This window comes from Choloepus didactylus, chromosome 1 (assembly GCF_015220235.1).
Source record: "Choloepus didactylus isolate mChoDid1 chromosome 1, mChoDid1.pri, whole genome shotgun sequence".
Taxonomy (NCBI): domain Eukaryota; kingdom Metazoa; phylum Chordata; class Mammalia; order Pilosa; family Megalonychidae; genus Choloepus; species Choloepus didactylus.
Window position 1 is genome coordinate 18,822,469 of NC_051307.1, and position 18,330 is coordinate 18,840,798.

The following is an 18,330-nucleotide window of genomic DNA, read 5'->3' on the forward strand; positions in this document are numbered from 1 at the left end:
CTGAATATGTCCTTTCCCCCATTCTGTGTATTATCTTCTCTACAATTCCAATTACATTTACATCAGACTTTCTATTTCTATCTTCCATAATGTTCAAACTTTCTTTCATATTCTCCATATTCTTTCTTTCTTTGCTATATGTGAATAATACTACAAATATATCTTCCTGTGGGCTAATTCCTTTACTCTGCTATAAAACCCATTTCCCAAATATTCAGTATTAATTTATCTTCAAGTTCTATTTGTTTTTGTTTCAGTTCAAATACACCTGGTCATTTTTGATAAACTGTTGCCCCTTAATTTGAGTTTACATTTCTTTCCTTTATAAATAAGTCTATTTTTATATTCTGTTCCCAATGGTATCAACGTCAAGATTTTGGAGACCCAGTTCTGCATTTTTTTTTTTTTTTTCCTTTTTCCAGTTCTCACATATTGTGATGTGTTTCTTTATGTGTTTTGGAATTTGGGATTGTATATTCAGCTCTATCAAACTGAAGGCCTCCTTTTATAACAAATATTTTGCAACGCCCCTTGATTGTTCTAGAATGGAAGTCGCAGGTGATAGAAAATAATCAATTTAAAGTGCCAGTATCATGTGCTACTCTATTATAATGGATATAAGGGGGGCATTAAAACAGAGTAATTTTTATTAAACAGAATATGCATTTCATTATATAGTTTAATAGGAACATCTGCTCTAAAAGATGTAAAAATTAGTCAGATGCATGCATTAATATGTGGATTCACTGATGACGTGAGAGTTACAAAGACAGGTTAGTATAGATGTTAGATTTTGACTTAAATTTCATGAATGCCATTGCCATGGGTAATATGATATTTTTAATTATGATTAACTCTTTATATAAGTTCCAAATAAGACAAAATTCAACCTACCCTTGATTTACTGGTTATTGCATTCCTGGACTATGCATTAAAATAAAAATATAGTTTGGATTTAAATACAGAATGGAGTTGAGTTCTACACTTACAATCATAAAAAGCTTTTCAGCTACTCTCCAAAAGATCACTCAAAAGTTGCAGGCAGGACAGTGCTTCTTTGTGCAGGAAGAACTGCCTTTTGTGGAAGGCTAACTAGCAGTCCTCCATCTATTAAATGTTAGCAATGTCACCCAATCATTGTGGCTAACAAAATCCACCTTGCCAAACACACACAAACATTTTCAAATATTCCTAAGATGGTATTTCCCCAGGTGGGGACCACAGAATGAGGCATATCTTACTTATTTTTAAAGAACCAGCTTGCGCCCTCAAACTTAATGAGTATTTGCCAGTGATTCCTGTGGACATTAATCTTTCATTTTCTCCAATACTTGACAGTTTCAAAGTCTATATGGACAGTGTAGTGATTGAGTGTGCTTTGGAGTCTCCTTGTCTGAGTTCCTATTCCAGGTACCTGTTATGTCCTTAGGCAGCTCATCTAACTTCTGTATGTTTGTTTTTTCATCTGTATAAAGGGAATGGGAATGTTACCTAACTCCCTGGTTGTTGTGATGAGACAATTCACATCAACTGCAAGGTTGAAGAGATATCTTAATATATAAAGCTATTCTTATTATCAATCAGTTGATCATGTCAAATGTAATGCTTGTCCTGTTTCTTCAGGTAGATAAGCTCCTTGAAGGCAGGCAATTTTCATGGGACTGAATAGATTGTTACTAATTTATACATACATTCATGTATATATATATATCTGTTAAATAAATTTACTTTCAGCCATTGGAGAATATATAAGAATATAACTATTCTTATAACAAGACACTTGAAAATATAAGTGTTAGAATTGCAAAGAGTATTAGTTGTTCTTTCACACAAAGGAATTACTAGTTCAAGGAAGAGTGCTCAAGAGCAGAGAAAATAAAAACATTTTTCTTGTTACTGATTTACAGGGTGCCTTTGGCCAAGACACTGAGCTGCTCTATATTTTCATTTTTTCCCACCACAAGTATAGATCTAGCACCTGCTCCTTCCCTCTCTCTTGAGAATGTTGTAAGGTCAGATAACCTGTATAAAGCCTTTGTTCCTCAGGTCATTATACAATTATGTGTCCTCTTATTAAAATTTATCTGTACTGTGACATCATGCATAATAAAGGATCTCAGTGAATCACATCCTTTTATGGGTTTTCTCTCCTAGAAGAAGGTGTGTCTGTCTCTTTTTTTCTTATCCATGTAACAATGTAAAATATGCATTATATTATTATACAGTTGGGCAGAATTACATAAAGCTTCAAGTGTCCTCACGAACAGCTTTTATGATCCCCATAAAAAGGTGAAATCACTGAACTCAGATGGTAGAGAATTGTATTATATTGTAATCTTTCATTGTGAAATATTAACTTTCAAATTAAAAATGGAACGAAGCGACCCAGGAGATGGAAGTTTTTCTATCTCTATGCAATTAAATTAATAATTAAATTCCAATTATTATTGGTTTTTAATTTGTTCTTGTAAGATGCATTCATAAACTTTTAGAGCTGAAGGACACCTGAGCTTCAGTGTAATTAAATGCAACAAATTAAGGTAGTGTACAGTATTGTAAACTGTGGCTCTGGAGTCACACTGGCTGAGATTGAATCTCGGCTTTACCTATTCATTGGGTAACACTATATCTAACTTTCCATCTTCAGCATCCTCTTCTGAAATTAAAACATAATTTCAGATAATACCGACCCCATAGGACTATTCTGAGCCTTAGTGATGACTCATAATGCAAAGAACACATGGATAATTACAGTACATATCTGCATGGCGCATTTGAAGGCTTAGTTAACTGTTGGTCACTTTCTTGTGGGGGCCTGTTTTGAGTAATGGAGGATGTTTCACAGTATCCCCAGCCTCTATCCACTAGATAATTATCTCTGAATATGCCATTATCTCTGCCAGTAGAATTGCCCAGTCGTGACAACGAAAAATGTCTTTAGATACTGCCAGATGTCTCTTGGAATACAGAATCTTACCTGATTGAGAACCACTGTTGTACATTGTAACAGATTCTATGGAGGACAACTACGAAATGACACAGTCCCTGGAGACCTCTTACTGGAGCAGGAAATATTGAAAGTGTAGAAGTTAAAGTGAGATGAGTTTGAGTCCAGGCTCTGAACATTGTCAGCTATATGGTGTTAAAAAATTTAGTCTCTATTTGCCTCATTCCATCATCTGTAAAATGTAGATAATGGAATTAAGCAGAAAGTTAAGAAACTTAGCTAGTAGCAAAATAAGTGCATAAAAACTATTTTTTCTTATTTTAAATTTTAAAATTATAGTAGATAAAGACTCAATTCATAATAGTAACCAGTATGTAAAATACCTAGGGATAAAATAATAAACCAAAAAACAACAAAATGCAAACTATCCAAAATAATTAATTACTAAGTGGTAGAAATTAAGAAACTGATACGAGCATTTAATATTTTAAAATTGTGGATCATCCCCAACATGATCCTTCCATTTATATATTTCCTATCGGAAACCAATGTCATTTTTTGTTGTTAGTTTAACAAGGTTCAAAAAAAGCCAAGAATAATGTTAAAGTAGAATAGTGTAGAGATCCTTTTAAAAACTGTTTTTATAAAATTGCAATAATTAAAACATTGTGCTATTAATGTGAAAATAGACTAAAAAGAAATTCAGCCCAATCTAATTATAAAGGCAGACAAAGAATGTGAATGGGTCCCTGGCAAATTAAAATATATAAGTATCTGTGAAGATGTCTGTATAAAATCCAGAAATAGTTCAAGTATGTTTTTTGCAGTGTAAGTCCTAAAATTGTTGTTGTGTGCTGCCTTGACACCTGAAACCCAGGAGGGTCTTGAATAGCCTGCCCACCCTGCTCCTGTGGATGAGATCCTCTGGCCCAACAACATTCCTTATCACAGGGACAAGGCACAGGGTTTGCTTATCCCTGAGAGACTGGCTTTCGTTCTCTGCCAGCTCGTGGAATTATTCAAACACACTAAAAACATCTTCCTGCGGAAACCCTCTTGATACTAAAAAGCCTGGCTCCCATAGCTCCTGCCTCTTCATTCTGTTGCTGGGTACAAATCCCATGTCACCCTGCATGGCATGTGGTGTCCTCTTACCCCTGATTGTGAGTGTACGTGACTAATAAACTGCTGTCAATCTCATTTTTCCAGTGTCAGATGTTGTGGGTTGTGGCATCCCAAATCCCTAAGGTGAAAATACCTCTCTCACCAATGGAGTGACCAAGAGACAGATAAAACAGTTTTTCATTAATTAAATAATTACAAAACTATTTGTTGAATCCATACAATCTTTCAGGAACTCATCTAAATACTGGAAATGTATCCCTACATAAAAGAGACTATGTCCTTGATCTCTTAGAACACACTTAGAATGGCAGAATGATAATACAAAATCAACACACAGATTCACAATATATTGTCTGATAGTGATAAGTAATTTCAAAACAAATAAAAGAGGGTAAAGTAATTGAGAATGATGGAGGGAGGACTTCCTCTTTAGACAGTTTTGTCACTAGTCAGGGAAATCTTTTAAGTGATAACATTTGAACATCTTTCAAAAAACACAGAGGATGCCCCATAAAAATCTGAAGGAAGAACATAGACATCTTTGGGGCCAGAGAAGTGGGAGATGAGTTGAAGGAGTAACTAGGGACCAAATACTGTAGAGATGCTGGATTTAATTCTAAGTGTGATGCAAAGCCATGAGAAGGAGCAGGAGGTAGAAATGATACGTGGAGAATAAATAGTAATGGACAAAATGGCAGCAGTAAGACTGATTATAAAACAATTTCAGTAGTTAGATGGTTTGGACTTGGGAGGTAGGGTGGCAGCAGTGAGAAATGGTGAGATTATGATTTGAAGGTAGAACTGATAAGCATTGTTGATGTGTTGGAGGTAGCACGTAACACAAAGAGGTGAGTTAAGGATGCCTCCATTTTTTTTGTTGTTGTTTATGGTGCAATAGAGCATGCAGGGATTGTCTTTACTGAGACAGGGAAGGGATGATTTGGGGGAAGTTTGGGTAATCAATGGTTTGATTATGGTCAAATTATGTTTGAGATGTCTATTGTATCTGTCTCTGGAGGAAAGTTAGGTAAAGGAGTCCAGAGTTCAGTGAAGTAGCTGCACCTAAAGATGCAGATTTAGAGATGGTTTTAAAACCATACAGATGGAGAGGTCACCAAGAGGATGCATGAAGTTGAAAAACTTGCAAGGTACTGGGTGCTTCAAGCACTGGGAAATTTGACACAGGAAGTACGTTAATTTCCTATAGCTGCTGCAACAAATCACCCCAAATTAAGTGTCTTAAACAATACAAGTTTACTATCCTACAGTTCTGGAGGTCAGAGGTCCAAAATGAGTCTCACTGGGCTCAAATCAAAGCATTGGCAAGGCACCATTCCTTTTAGGGTCTCTAGGGGACAATCTGTTCCTTTGGCCTTTTCAGCTCCTAGAGGTTGTCTGCATTCCTTGGAATGTGACCCCTTCCTCCATCTTCAAAGCCAGCAATGTCAATATGTTCTTTCCACACTGCCATCTCCCTGGTCCTTCCTATTCTGCCTCTGTTCCACTTTTAAGAACAGTCCACATAATCCAGCACACTCTCCCTATTTTGAGGTCATCCATCTACAACCTTAATTCCTCTTTGCTATGTAACTTAACATTTTCACAGATTCTGGGGATTAGGATGTGATATCTTTGAGGTACCATTATTTTGCGTACCACAGTATAGGATAAAGGCAGTGTATTTAAAACAATGAAAAAATAATGGCTTATTCAATAAAACATGTAGACACAGTAAGCTAACCATGTGGAAAAAGAATCAGAATGAAATCCTCATCCCACACCGTACACTAAATTTAATGATCAATGAATTAAAAGTTCCATACAAAAATAAGAGCCTTCTTAACAGTTATGGAATAGTTATGGAAAAATTTAACTTAGAATTCAATGAAAGTGGAAAGCGTAAAGGAATATATTAACTGATTTAACTGTAATAATCAGGACAGTTAAATATGTACATAAAAATAAGTAAAATTAAAAGTGGACAACAAATACAACTATTTAGAACATCAATGTAGATTTAATATTGTTATTTCTAATATGCAAACATTTACTATCAATAATTTTAAAGTATATGCACAAAATAAAAAATGAGCAAAGAAAATGAAAAATTAGTAAAATTTTTAAAATGGCGAAGAGATGCATGACAATAACAGTTTAAATTCACCAGTCATCAAAGGAATGTGAATTCAAAGAGTCAACATACTTTACTTCACATGATAATTTAAACTTTTTCTTAGGATAACCTAGTAGTGGTAAAGAAATATGGTAACGGGTACTTCCAAACACTGATGGTGGAAATTAATTTTAAAATATGGCCCCAAAACTTGCCCAATACTAGTATTATTTGATCTGATAATTACAAGTCTAAGAAAATTATCAGAGATACTCAAAAGGATAATTAAGGAATTTTAAAATTGGAAGCAAATTAAAGGAGATTGGTTAACATATGTTCTTGAATGTTTGCTATATATTAAGTATCATATCAGCTGTGTTATATAGTTTACCTTTAAGCTGTTGTTCCTGTTTTCTAATGTTGCCTTTTTTGCAGAATACCAGAAATGGATTGGCTTTTATAAAGGGGGTTTATTTGGTTACACCGTTATAGTCTTAAGTCCATAAAGTGTCCATAAAGGCATCAACAATCAGGTACCTTCACTGGACGATGGCCAGTGGTGTCCGGAAAACCCGTTAGCTGGGAAGGCACATAGCTGGTGTCTGCTTGCTCCCAGGTTGTGTTTCAAAATGGCGTTCTCCAAAATGTTGCTCTTGAGGCATTTTGTTCTATCTTAGCTGAAGCTCCTCTTCAAGATGTCACTCTCAGTTGCTCTGAGGACCCTCTGTCTGTGAAATCCTTTGTATGACTCCAGTGATCCAATTAGCACCCACCCTGAATGGGCAGGGTAACAACTCCATGGAAATTATCCAATCAAACATTTCACTCACAGTTGACTGAGTCACATCTCCATGGAAACACTCAATCAAAGGATTCCAATCTAATCAACACTAATACGTCTGCCCTCATAAGATTACATCAAAGATAATGGTGTTTTAGGGGACATAATACATCCAAACTGGCACAGCTGTATATACTTTAACTTTAAGCCATAACAATCTATATACATGAGTCATAAAAAAGATTGCTATTCAATTTTAAAAATGATTTCATTGAAAGATATTTAATGAAATTAAAAGACACTTTAATATATTATTAATTGAAATAATCAGGCCATTCATTCATTTTTTCTTTCAATATATATTTGTTTTGCACTAACTTTCATGACAGATATTTTGCTTGTTGCTTGAAAGACAGCACGTAATAAGATAATAGGTCCCTACCCTCATTGAATGTATTCAGAAAATAAATAAATAATTGCAATGCTTTGAGGACTTAAGGCATATATGTGTGTATAAAAAGTATGAAATGTTATAAGAACTTGCATATAAGGGAGCTAAATATTAATTTGTGTTTAGTGTATTAACACATTTTTTATTTTTAAAAATATATTTAGGCATAAATACAAGATGGAAATATGTGCTATATGCAGTGATGAATATGGGTGATTTTTATAATCTTATTCATAATTATTTGTCTTTTTTAAATGTTTTACAATGACTATATATTATTGAATCACTTAAAGTTTTTTTTTAATCACTTGGAGATGTTTTATCTTAAATCCACTGTTCTTATCTTAAATCCACTTCTAATTTCTGCCATATAGACCAGCGGATTGGAAATGAATACCTGGATTGCTGAGTTATACTTAAAATGGAGCTAGGGCATTGAAAATATAGGAAAATATAGTCACGGAGTACAATGTTCTTGTGTTATAAGCACAGAAGGATGAGGTCGTGGCACTCCGACACGGCTGACACGCTACCATAGCCAGAACTTCTTTCAGTGGGAAACTCGTCTGTCACAAGGAGACTACCACAAGGAACACCACCATTAAAGAAAGGAAATTCAACTTCCTAATGAAGTTAATATGGAAGGAAAATAAAGACAGCTTAAAAGCCTTATATATCTCCAAGTTACTTTTTGAAACTGTCTATTGAATATTCTACATTAGAAACACCTGCCTTAGAAATTCTGGGTGGTGATCTTACATTAGACCAAATATACCACCTTTGACAAGCCATTAAATCTCTTTCTATTTACAAAAAGAGCTCCTGTTTGTTTGTTTAATTATTAGTGAAAATAATATTGATTTTTAGGTTATCTGGAAAGACATAAGAAATAACAGTAACAAATAAAGGAAGTTGGGGGATATGAGGAAAGAATGCACACTGTGACAAGAGATCTAATTGTATTACAAATGTACAGAATAACCTGCCTGCAGGGAGGGGGAGAAAATCTGTTGATTTAGGTAACTTTGAGTAAAGCCTGTAATATTAGAAGCAAAAGGAATTGCACATAAACACTGTACTCAAGTTGAGGAACTGTTTCCCATGAGGGTCAGGGTTAATTCAGATACAACTGCAAGTGTATACTGGAAGTGAACAAATAAGTAAATGGATGGCAGATGATTGGATCCTGGTTTCTCACTGATGGAATGGGAATTTACAGATAAGCCAGGCGAGGACCCTAGAATGATCCATGTGGTAATCTGGTGATGAATTAGAGTTGGATACATCAGTTTGATTTCATGCTTAGGTTAATATAGATATACATGGATACATATAGAAATACGTGTGTGTGTGTGTGTGTATCTGTGTTGTGGGTCTGTGTATACATGATTTAACATACATATATATTTCTTTGCTATGTTAGCTGAAAGGTCCTAAAATAAATAACACTGCAGTAGCAGCAAATACACCCAAAACCCAGATCTTGATTCTTAATACCATTCTTCAACAAAAGAAGCCAGTGCTTCATGGAAAAATGGTTGATTCTAAGACGCGGGCAGGAAATCTGCAAGATGAACCTGTAGCATCTTGCTATGCCAGAAAGTAAGGAAGAGCTAAAAGAAACAAACTAAAAAAAAACAAAACAAAATATTGATGGTATTTTAAAGGGGCACAGGAATCAACAAAAAGAGCTCCCAATGGCCAAACCTGAGACAATTTCAGCAAAAAATAAATAAAATTGTTTTAAATTATAATCAAAAGTATAAAATAAATAACCATGAGTCCATTGGTAAAAATAAATTACTGAATGCATTAATAAATGGCAAAAAGAGGCAAATCTCCAATGCAGAATAATTCCAAATAATTTATATAGATACTCCACCCTCAAAGCAGGTGTGCATAACTCCTCACTTCTGAAAGGTAGTTTGTGAATAGTGACTTCTTCCCAAAGAGTAGAGTATGGAAAGAAGGAAAGGGGGTGTTCTGGTTTGCTAATGCTGCCATTATGCAAACACCAGAAATGGATTGGCTTTCATAAACAGGGTTTTATCTGGTTACAAAGTTATAATCCTAAGGTCATAAAAGTGTCCAAACTAAGGCATCAACAATAGGGTACCTTCACTTAAGAATGGCCAATGACGTCTGCAACACCTCTGTCAGCTGGGAAGGCATGTGGCTGGCATCTGCTGGTTCTTTGCTCCCAGGTTGCGTTTCAACATGGTGCTCTCAAAAATGTTGCTCTTGGGCATTTTGTTCTCTCTTATTTTCTCTGGAGCAAACTCTGGGCTAGTATCTCCAAAGTGTCAGCAAAAATCTGCTTTCAACGGCTGTCTCCAAAATGTCTCTGTCAGTTGCAACACTGAGCTCCTTCTGTTTGAGCTCTTATATGGCTCCAGCGATTTAATTAAGACCCATACTGAATGGGCTGGTAACATCTCCATGGAAATAATCTGATCAAAGGTATTACCCGCATTTGGATGAGTCACATCTCCATGGAAACATTCAGTCAAGAGGTCACACCCCAATCAAAAAGATAAATCCATCTGTACCCACAAGACTGTATTAAAGAATATGGCTTTTGGGGGAACATAATAAATATATCCAAACTGGCACAGGGATAAAGTAAATTTACAGTGTGGAAATCTGACAAACTCTATCTCAACCATGTGATCAAGCAATCATAAATCATGTTGATAATATGCACTCATGTTGATAATATGCACTCGATATGATGTGATGACCATGGGAGAAAAAATATGTTAAATTAAAACTAATGGAATCTGAATCATCTATGAACTTTAGTTAACAATAATGTAGCAGTATTGATTCATCAGTTGTAGCAGATGTCCCATACCAATGTAATAGGGGAAAATGTGCATGTGTGTGTGTGTGTGTGTGTGTGTGTGTGTGTTTGGGGGTGGAAGGTTATATGGGAATTCTCCTTAATATCTTCCCAATTTCTCTGTAAATCTAAAACTGTTCTAAAAATAAAGTCTCTTAAAAATAATAAATTTGTTTAGGCTATCTCATAGGAATGTCATAAAATAATTATTAAATGGACATATTTTAACAATTTTTTTCTATAAAATTAACATAAATATAACGTATTTACTATATGCCAGGCAGCAAGTTAAATAATTTACCGTGATTATGTCATTTAACCCTCATCCTAACTGTGTGCAGTAGCCGTTGACTATCCCGTTTATTCAGATGAGGAAACAGAGGTTTAGAGGCGTACATTGGTACCGTTTAAACTGAGATCCATAGGAACCTGGGTGTTCACAACATATTTAGAGATGTACTTGTGCTTGGAACATCTGGATGACAATCTATATTTGTGTGCTGCCCTATGATTTTGTGTCCTTGATTGGCAATTGTGTGGATGATCACATCAACCCAAGAGATTACCAAAACTGGGAGTGTGCACATGCAAATATTTAACAAATGTCTGCTTTCTTTTACCTTTTAGGTCAGCTTGTTCAAATTTTAAAATAAGCATATTTAGTCTGCTTAATGTGGTTACTGGCTAAATTATTTTTACAAGTTGGAAGATAAGATCATTTTTTGCAATAAGCATCTTCAATGTAGAGAAATTCAGTCAGTTTTTAGTTTTTTAAATCATACAATAAACTGAGACATTGATATGCCATCATGAAAATAACAATATACTACAGAATAATCTTCTAAATTTTAAAGGTCAAATGTGGTAATGGCATATTGTACATCTGCAGAATTCAGTCTTCAGAATATAGAATATAGAACAGTAGGATAATTAGCCCTCTTGATTTACAGAGATAGTTATGTGATATCAAACAAACAAAAATAAATTTCTGTATTTTTCTCATATTTAGATGTTAGTATCACAGGAAGTGCTTTTAAAATACTGATGCAATCATAATAAAACAGAACAAAAACAAGTTCATTTATAATAATGTAAATATGCAGAAGTAAATATACAATAAACACAGTATTTAAAAATCTGCCAGTATTTTCCTTACGGGCATGCTCTCAAATGTTTTGGCCCACTGGAACACTGGATCAGTGATTAAGAATAATATAATCGTTAAAAAGGGAAAAAAAAATGACAGTGATAAATGGACACTACAAATTATGGTGCATCCTGCCCGAAGTCCAACAAATAAAAAATGACAAGCAGAACACAAATTATGAATGTTTATCTCTCTGCTAGTAAATCTCAATCCATAATTTAGTTTCAAAAATACAATATTATCTACCAAATCAAAGTAATGCTGACAGTTTGAGTTTTATCATTTGTGCAGTTTTGTTTGTATTAAGTCTGTCATTATTTGGTTTTATGTTTTTTGTAAGAATTATAAGCATAAAAATTTATATCATGCTTTACACTTGAACATAACTGAAGTAATATAATAAGTATTTAAAATGAAACTTAAATTTGTTTTTCAGAGGTATTTGAACTTAAGTAACAGTTGAGAATCACTGTCCTTCTGCCCCAGATGAGATGATTTCAATTATAGTTGATCGATATCATGCCCTCTGATTTTTTAAAATAACATGGTTTAAATGCAAAATGATGAATAAATTATTCATCATTTTTATTTTAAAACTTTTCACCACCTATTCACATAAAACATGAGTTTAACCAGAATGTAAAAGATTTACACTCTAGGTTCTTGTCAAAGAGCATAACCTCAAATTCACTATCAAGTCTCAAAAGCTCTATTGGGAGAAATAATAGTAATGTAAAATTGCCTAAAGGATATGGGATCCATTCATTACAGATCAGCAGCTCTCAACCCCAGTTGCATACCAGATACACCTGAAGACACTTAACAAAAAAAAAAAAAATGATGCCTGGGTCTCACCTTGAGCTATTTTGATTTAATTTTTTTATGATAGGTGTAATAAATTCCACATGTGATTCTAATTAAAACACTGAACCTGAGAACCACTGGAATGGAAACTCTAAGCAGTGCTCCTGATCCCAGCCTGCATGTTAGTATCATACGAGGTGCTTTTAAAATACTGATGCAACCATAGTAAAACAGACCAAAAACAAAAATACTCATGCCACGGCACCTCCCCCAGAGATTCTGGTTTAATCGGTCTGGGGTGGAGTACTATGTGCTGGTATTTGTTCAAAGCTCTCACAGGTAATTCTAAAGTGAAGCTAAGGCTGACATCCACGTATATAAAAGTTTACGACCTGAACACCTGGACCACATTATTTTGGCTCCTGTAAAATAAGAAACACCTGGGCAAATTTGTCTACTGTATTTACTGTAAGGATGTAGCTCAGCAGCAAGAAGAGTTACACTGTTCATGAAAAGCTGGGTTTGCTTTTATTGTACGGACACTCTGCATTGCTCTTAAAATACTTAGTGTCAAGTTCATGGCCAATATTTAGCAAATGTGGCACATATTTTGTGGTCAAGCTCATGCCATTTTCATCTATTTGCTACTTTTGTTTTAACTTGCCCCCCAAATCTTTATTTTCCTTTCATTAATCACAAGACTTCTTTAATTTTCTTCCAAGTCTTCTTAAATTATTTCTGGTGGCCATATGAGGTAAGAAACAAAAGGAGTAAAAGAGAAGGGAGAGAAGATAAATTCAAATATTTCCATAGCATATACACAACTTTTTTTGCAGAAGCAAGAAAGCACATATTTAATATAGGTGTGGATACTTGGAGTAGACTCTGAGATTTCCCTGTTTGGTTTCAGAGAGTAGTTCACGTTCAGTACTTGAAGGCTATGTAAGTAGCCTTCAAATAGCTGAAAGTTGAGGCAGTAATGCAAGACAATAGAACAAATTTAATTGACTAGACAACGGTACTAAACTTAAGTTAGATGTTTTAGACTACCCATTAATGCATTCCTAGATTTGAAAACAGCATTTTGCTTAAACCAATAAGATAAGTTTAAACTGTTACGTAGAGTTATCCATTACATAAATCTAGTCTTTAACTCTGTAGAAAAGTATTCAATCTATGAATTTAAAACTTAGGAAGATAAAATAAAATGCTGAATCTTAAAGTAGAGGATGGCCTAATAAATGAAAAACTGTAATTAATTTATGATTAATGATTATTAATTAATTCATCATTCATTCAAATTATATTTCTTGGTCATCTGATTGTACTCTGCAGAAAGAAGAGTCAAGCTGTTTGCTATGCACTGGGAATCTAATGGGAAATGAAATAGACATAGCCTCTGTTCTCATCAGATCTACTCTCTAGATAGGAAATAGGCTTAAGTGACACAATTATAAATGTGTTACTTATAACTTGTAAAAAATGCTATGGAGAACATTTCATATTACTATGAAACGCCTAAATAATGGCAGGATGGTGCAAGATTGAGGCTGACAAGATCTGAGAATTCAGTAAAGGTTTTTCTTTGTGTCTAGAGCTGGGATCAAAATCCAAAAGACAATGAATAATTAATTAAATAGGTAATGTGTAGGTTTGAAGTGGGTTAAAGGGAATTAGGAAAGGTCTTTTAGTTAGATGCAACAGCATGAATGAATATAAAAACAAGCAATAATAAAGTAGAAATGTGCACATATATGAACATATGCACATATAAATATTTGTATAATATTTATACAATTTGCACAATTTATACAATATAAATATTTACAATGAATATATGCATACACACATATACATACAGCTTCAAATCATTCTATTGGGCATCCAGTTAAAACTTTTTTGATTCATTCATACTTAGTAAAACTTGAAATGGCCACTGAGGAAGACAAAGACATTATCTTTCAAAATAGACATATGAAAAGATTTGAAGGGTATTGGATACCTTTTCAATTGTGGGAACTTCTTAAAGGGGAGAGAAATATGACAAGATGAAGATTTCTTTGACTTTTCCATTCTGACATTATAAACTCCATTCATATTCACTTGAAGCTGATGTTTGCAAGTAAAACTGACATATTTTACAGAGAGCTTTCAAAAAGGGCTCTCAAACTAATTAGATTTCTCTAAGACTTCAGTAAAAGTTTTGGGAGGAAATGATGGTAGAATAAATCAGAAGTCCATACAAGCAGATTTCTCTCACTGACTGTGATCCAATCATAGATAATTTATGGATAGGATGGTGCTTATGGGTTTTTACATAGGTGTGCAGTCCATTCTGTTTCTTTGAGCTCAGAAACACCTGACTTCTTATGTTCTTTACCACAGGCAACACAAACTTTTTTTTGGAAGGTTTCTCTACCGTAAGTGTCTCATACCTCAGCCAATGCACCTGTTTTGGTTTGCTAAAGCTGCCAGAATGCAATATACCAGAAATGGACTGGCTTTTACAATGGGGATCTATTAGCTTACAATTTATGTTCTTTAGCTGTGAAAAAGTCCAACTCAAGGCATCAACAGGACAATATCTGGATTCTGAAGACAGGCTGCTGGTATCCAAGACACCTCTGTCACATGGGAAGGCATCCACTGGTCCTTTGCTTCCAGGTTTCGTTGCTTTCAGTTTCTGGCTTCAGTGGCTTCCTCTTTGAGCTTCTGTGTTTCCTCTCTTAGCTTCTCTGGGGCTTTTCTTTATAAGCTTCTCTTAATTTCATCTCTCTGCTTCTGTATGTGTTTTATCCTCTCATAAAGGACTCCAATAAAAGGACAAAGGCCTATTTTGAATGGGGGGGTGTCGCATCTCAATTGAAATAACCTAACCGAAGTGTCCCACCAACAACAGGTCTTCACCTACAGGAATGGATTAAAAGAACATGGCCTCTTCTGGGGTACATAACAGCTTCAAATCACCATAGCACCTCACTGCATAATGATGTTTGTGCCATCATCTATGCCTGTCATCTATGACATGCCCAGTTCCTTTCCTTGCTTCTAGTCCACCACCCACCTTCTCCAGCCCTAACTCACACACATAGCATGAATCCTTCCACTCCACTCCATCTCCTTACTGCCTTCTAACTGAGCCTCTGTCATCTCTCATTTGGATTATTGCAATAATCCCCTAAGTGGTTTCTTCACTTTCAAATTTTCCCTTCCAATCCATTCCCTCTAAAATAGAATGCTGTGTTTTTTTTGAAATGCAGATTTGATCATGTCAGTTCTATGCTTCAACATTTTTTACTGGCTTTGCATTAATCTTAGGATATGATTTAATGGTTCACATGGCCCTGCACTTCAGGGCCTTGCCTACATTTGCAACCTCATCTAGTGCTTCTCATCTTCCTTCTCACTCCCCTTTTGCTCAAGGTCTTTGTTCACATTATATCCAAGCTCTCTGTGGCCTCAGTTCCTTCACCCAGACAGACTCCAGGCCTGGGCGGTTCTTTATCTCACTCATTGCCTGATTATAGGGCTAATTCCTACTCAAGCTTCAGGTTATAGTTTAAATAGTATTTCCTCAGAGAAGCCTTCCTTAGTTCCATAGTTAAAATTAAGGTCTTTACTGTTTGCATTCTTTTATAACCTATATTTTTATACCCTTATTTTTTCTTCATTTCTCTTTCACAATTTTTAGGTTTTTTTTGGCATTTCTTTGTTTAATATTCATTACTGTCACTAGAATATAAGTTCTGTGAGGACTAGGGATGGAATTACAGTTAGAAGATGTTTTAAAGTTTAATAAATGACCAATTCAAGCATTGGTCTTTTTGCCATGCTAGGAGGTTTGAAGGAGATGGAACTATTGAAAACTTTAAGCAAGGCAGAAGCATGTTCAGATAGCAATTTAGAAAGTTCTTTCCAGCTCCCAAACAGAATATAGATTGAAGAGGAGCATGATCAGAGCAGGGAGACTAGGTGAGATATTATTTGAAGTGATTTAGGTGAGAAATATTGAAAGGATGAAGTAAGACCAACCATGTTAGAAGAAGAAATGTATTCAATAAATTAGAATGTGGTGTCAATCAATGGTTGGATTCCTGGGAAGCAGACTCTGAAGTGGAGATTCATGTGAATTACGTTTAACATGGAGTGCTTATGGGATCAATACCCGAGGAAAAGTAGGACAGAAGAATATTGGTCATGGGGAGAAGTCAAGCTGAGGTTCAGACTCTATGAAGACCTCAACTGACCTTCTGGTGAGCCCTGGAACTGGGATAAACCCTCAGAGTTAACTTACAGTTGAGGCTAGGGGGTTGGGCCTTTATATCCCCAAGTTGGTCAGTCACTGGATATGAGTTGTCCCCAGGAATTGACATGGGCTGGTTTAGATGGCTGTTTTCAAGCAAAACCTGAAAGGGGTTGACAGCTGAGGGCTCTCTCCCAGCAGCTGGGGCAACAATCCTTCATTCCCAATGGGGCATCTAGGTGGAGGATCACACTGTCTATTATAGGTCCTATTAACTGAAGGATCTGACACAGAGGGAAAAAAAAGACCCCAGGGTGATTAACAGAAAGGGGCCTGGTGGAAGATAACAGATTCAGAATTTGTAGTCTGACAAAAGGAGTAGAAGTTGTGGCCATGGATAAGACTCCCTAGAGAAAGTATGTCTAGTGAGAAGAAACTTGAGGTGTATAAGGAAGCCTGAAACAACAACTAAAATAATGGTGAAGGGCCCCTACAGGAAGAGGAGACTTAGAATGAGCAGGTAGGGAAGTAGTAAGCATGATACTATAGCAAAGGCAAATGAGGCAAAATATTAACAGCAAACATTTTGGCTTCATTTGCCAGGGCTGCTGTAACAAATACCACATAATGGTTGGTTTAAACAACAAAAATGTATTGACTTATAATTTTGGAAGCCAGAAGACTAAAATCAAGATGTCAGCAAGATCATGCTTTTTTTCTGAAGTCTGTAACTTTCAGGTTGTGGCTTGTGGGCAATCTATAATTCAATCTCTTTCTCTGTCACATGGCCATCTGTCTCTTTCTGTGTCCTACTCCTGTGTTCAAATTTCCTCTGCTTATAAGGACTCCTGTCATACTGGATTAAAGCCCACACTGATTCAATTTGGCCTCACCCTAACAACATCTCTAAAAGTTCTGTTTAGACATGGGTTCACAACCACAGAACTGGGGTTAGGAATTGAACATGTTTTTCTGGGGTTGGGGGCATGATTCAATCCATAATACCTTCCCTGGGTGATGTTCTGGACCAGATTGTGCACATGCATTCTGTACATTTAATCTTAGAAACAACTCTCTGAAATTGATGTGATTACCATCCTGATTTTTCAGTACAAGCAATTTTGAGAGGATCCAAAAATTGCCCATGATTGATGGTTAAGGTATTAAGCCAGTACTAAAATATGTGTCTCTCCAAAGAGCATGCTCTTTGCAACTAAGTTACACTGCCTCGATAAGGAGATGGTGGTTCCCTTGATGAATCCATAGAAATATCAAGTAAGCAAGGCAGTCTGTCATATGTCTAGCCAGGATTCGAGAGTGTAATGGTAATGAAAGGTAGATTTCAATGTGTGCTGCCGTGGAAATGTGGACCAACAGACATACAAGGATAAATAGCAGGGAAGAGTGGTCTGGAAAAATAGAATTTTAAAATGGAGGAGAATTGCTTATACTCATGTTCTAAAGGAAAACTCATAGAGGAGAAGGTATAGCTACAATTAAGGGAGGGAATGATCAATGGAGCAAAGGTCCCTGAGGATATTGAAGGAAATAACAGAGGAATTATGGAGAAGAAAGATATAATCTCCCTGTAAATGTGAAGGAGAAGAAAAGATAGCTTTGAATATTGGCTTTGGCTGTGAGGGGAAAGAAACAAAATCTCCTGAATTATTTATGTTTCTCAGGTTATTCTTTTCTTCAGATGCACCTCCATATTCTAAGTACACATATTCTAAGTACACATATTTCTGATTATTTGTAATGCAGGCCACATGCTCTAGCTGGTGAAAAATTAAACAATTGGAAAAGAACAAGTTGGAAACTTCCAGGATGAAATGAAGGTAGGGTAAAAATCAGTAGAATGAGGAAGAGGAAGTAGA

At 35.5% G+C, this 18,330-nt stretch overlaps 1 protein-coding gene across 1 annotated transcript in view; it reads left to right on the forward strand.

The window, feature by feature from the left end:
- CLDN8 (claudin 8) overlaps window positions 1-7,916 on the forward strand; it is a 29,985-nt gene extending 22,069 nt beyond the window's left edge. Inside the window, exon 2 of the mRNA XM_037825502.1 lies at window positions 7,792-7,916. Coding sequence (XP_037681430.1) covers window positions 7,792-7,810 — 19 coding nt within the window. The 3' untranslated portion in view covers window positions 7,811-7,916. The remainder of the gene's footprint in view (window positions 1-7,791) is intronic.
- The last annotated feature ends 10,414 nt before the right edge of the window (window positions 7,917-18,330 follow it).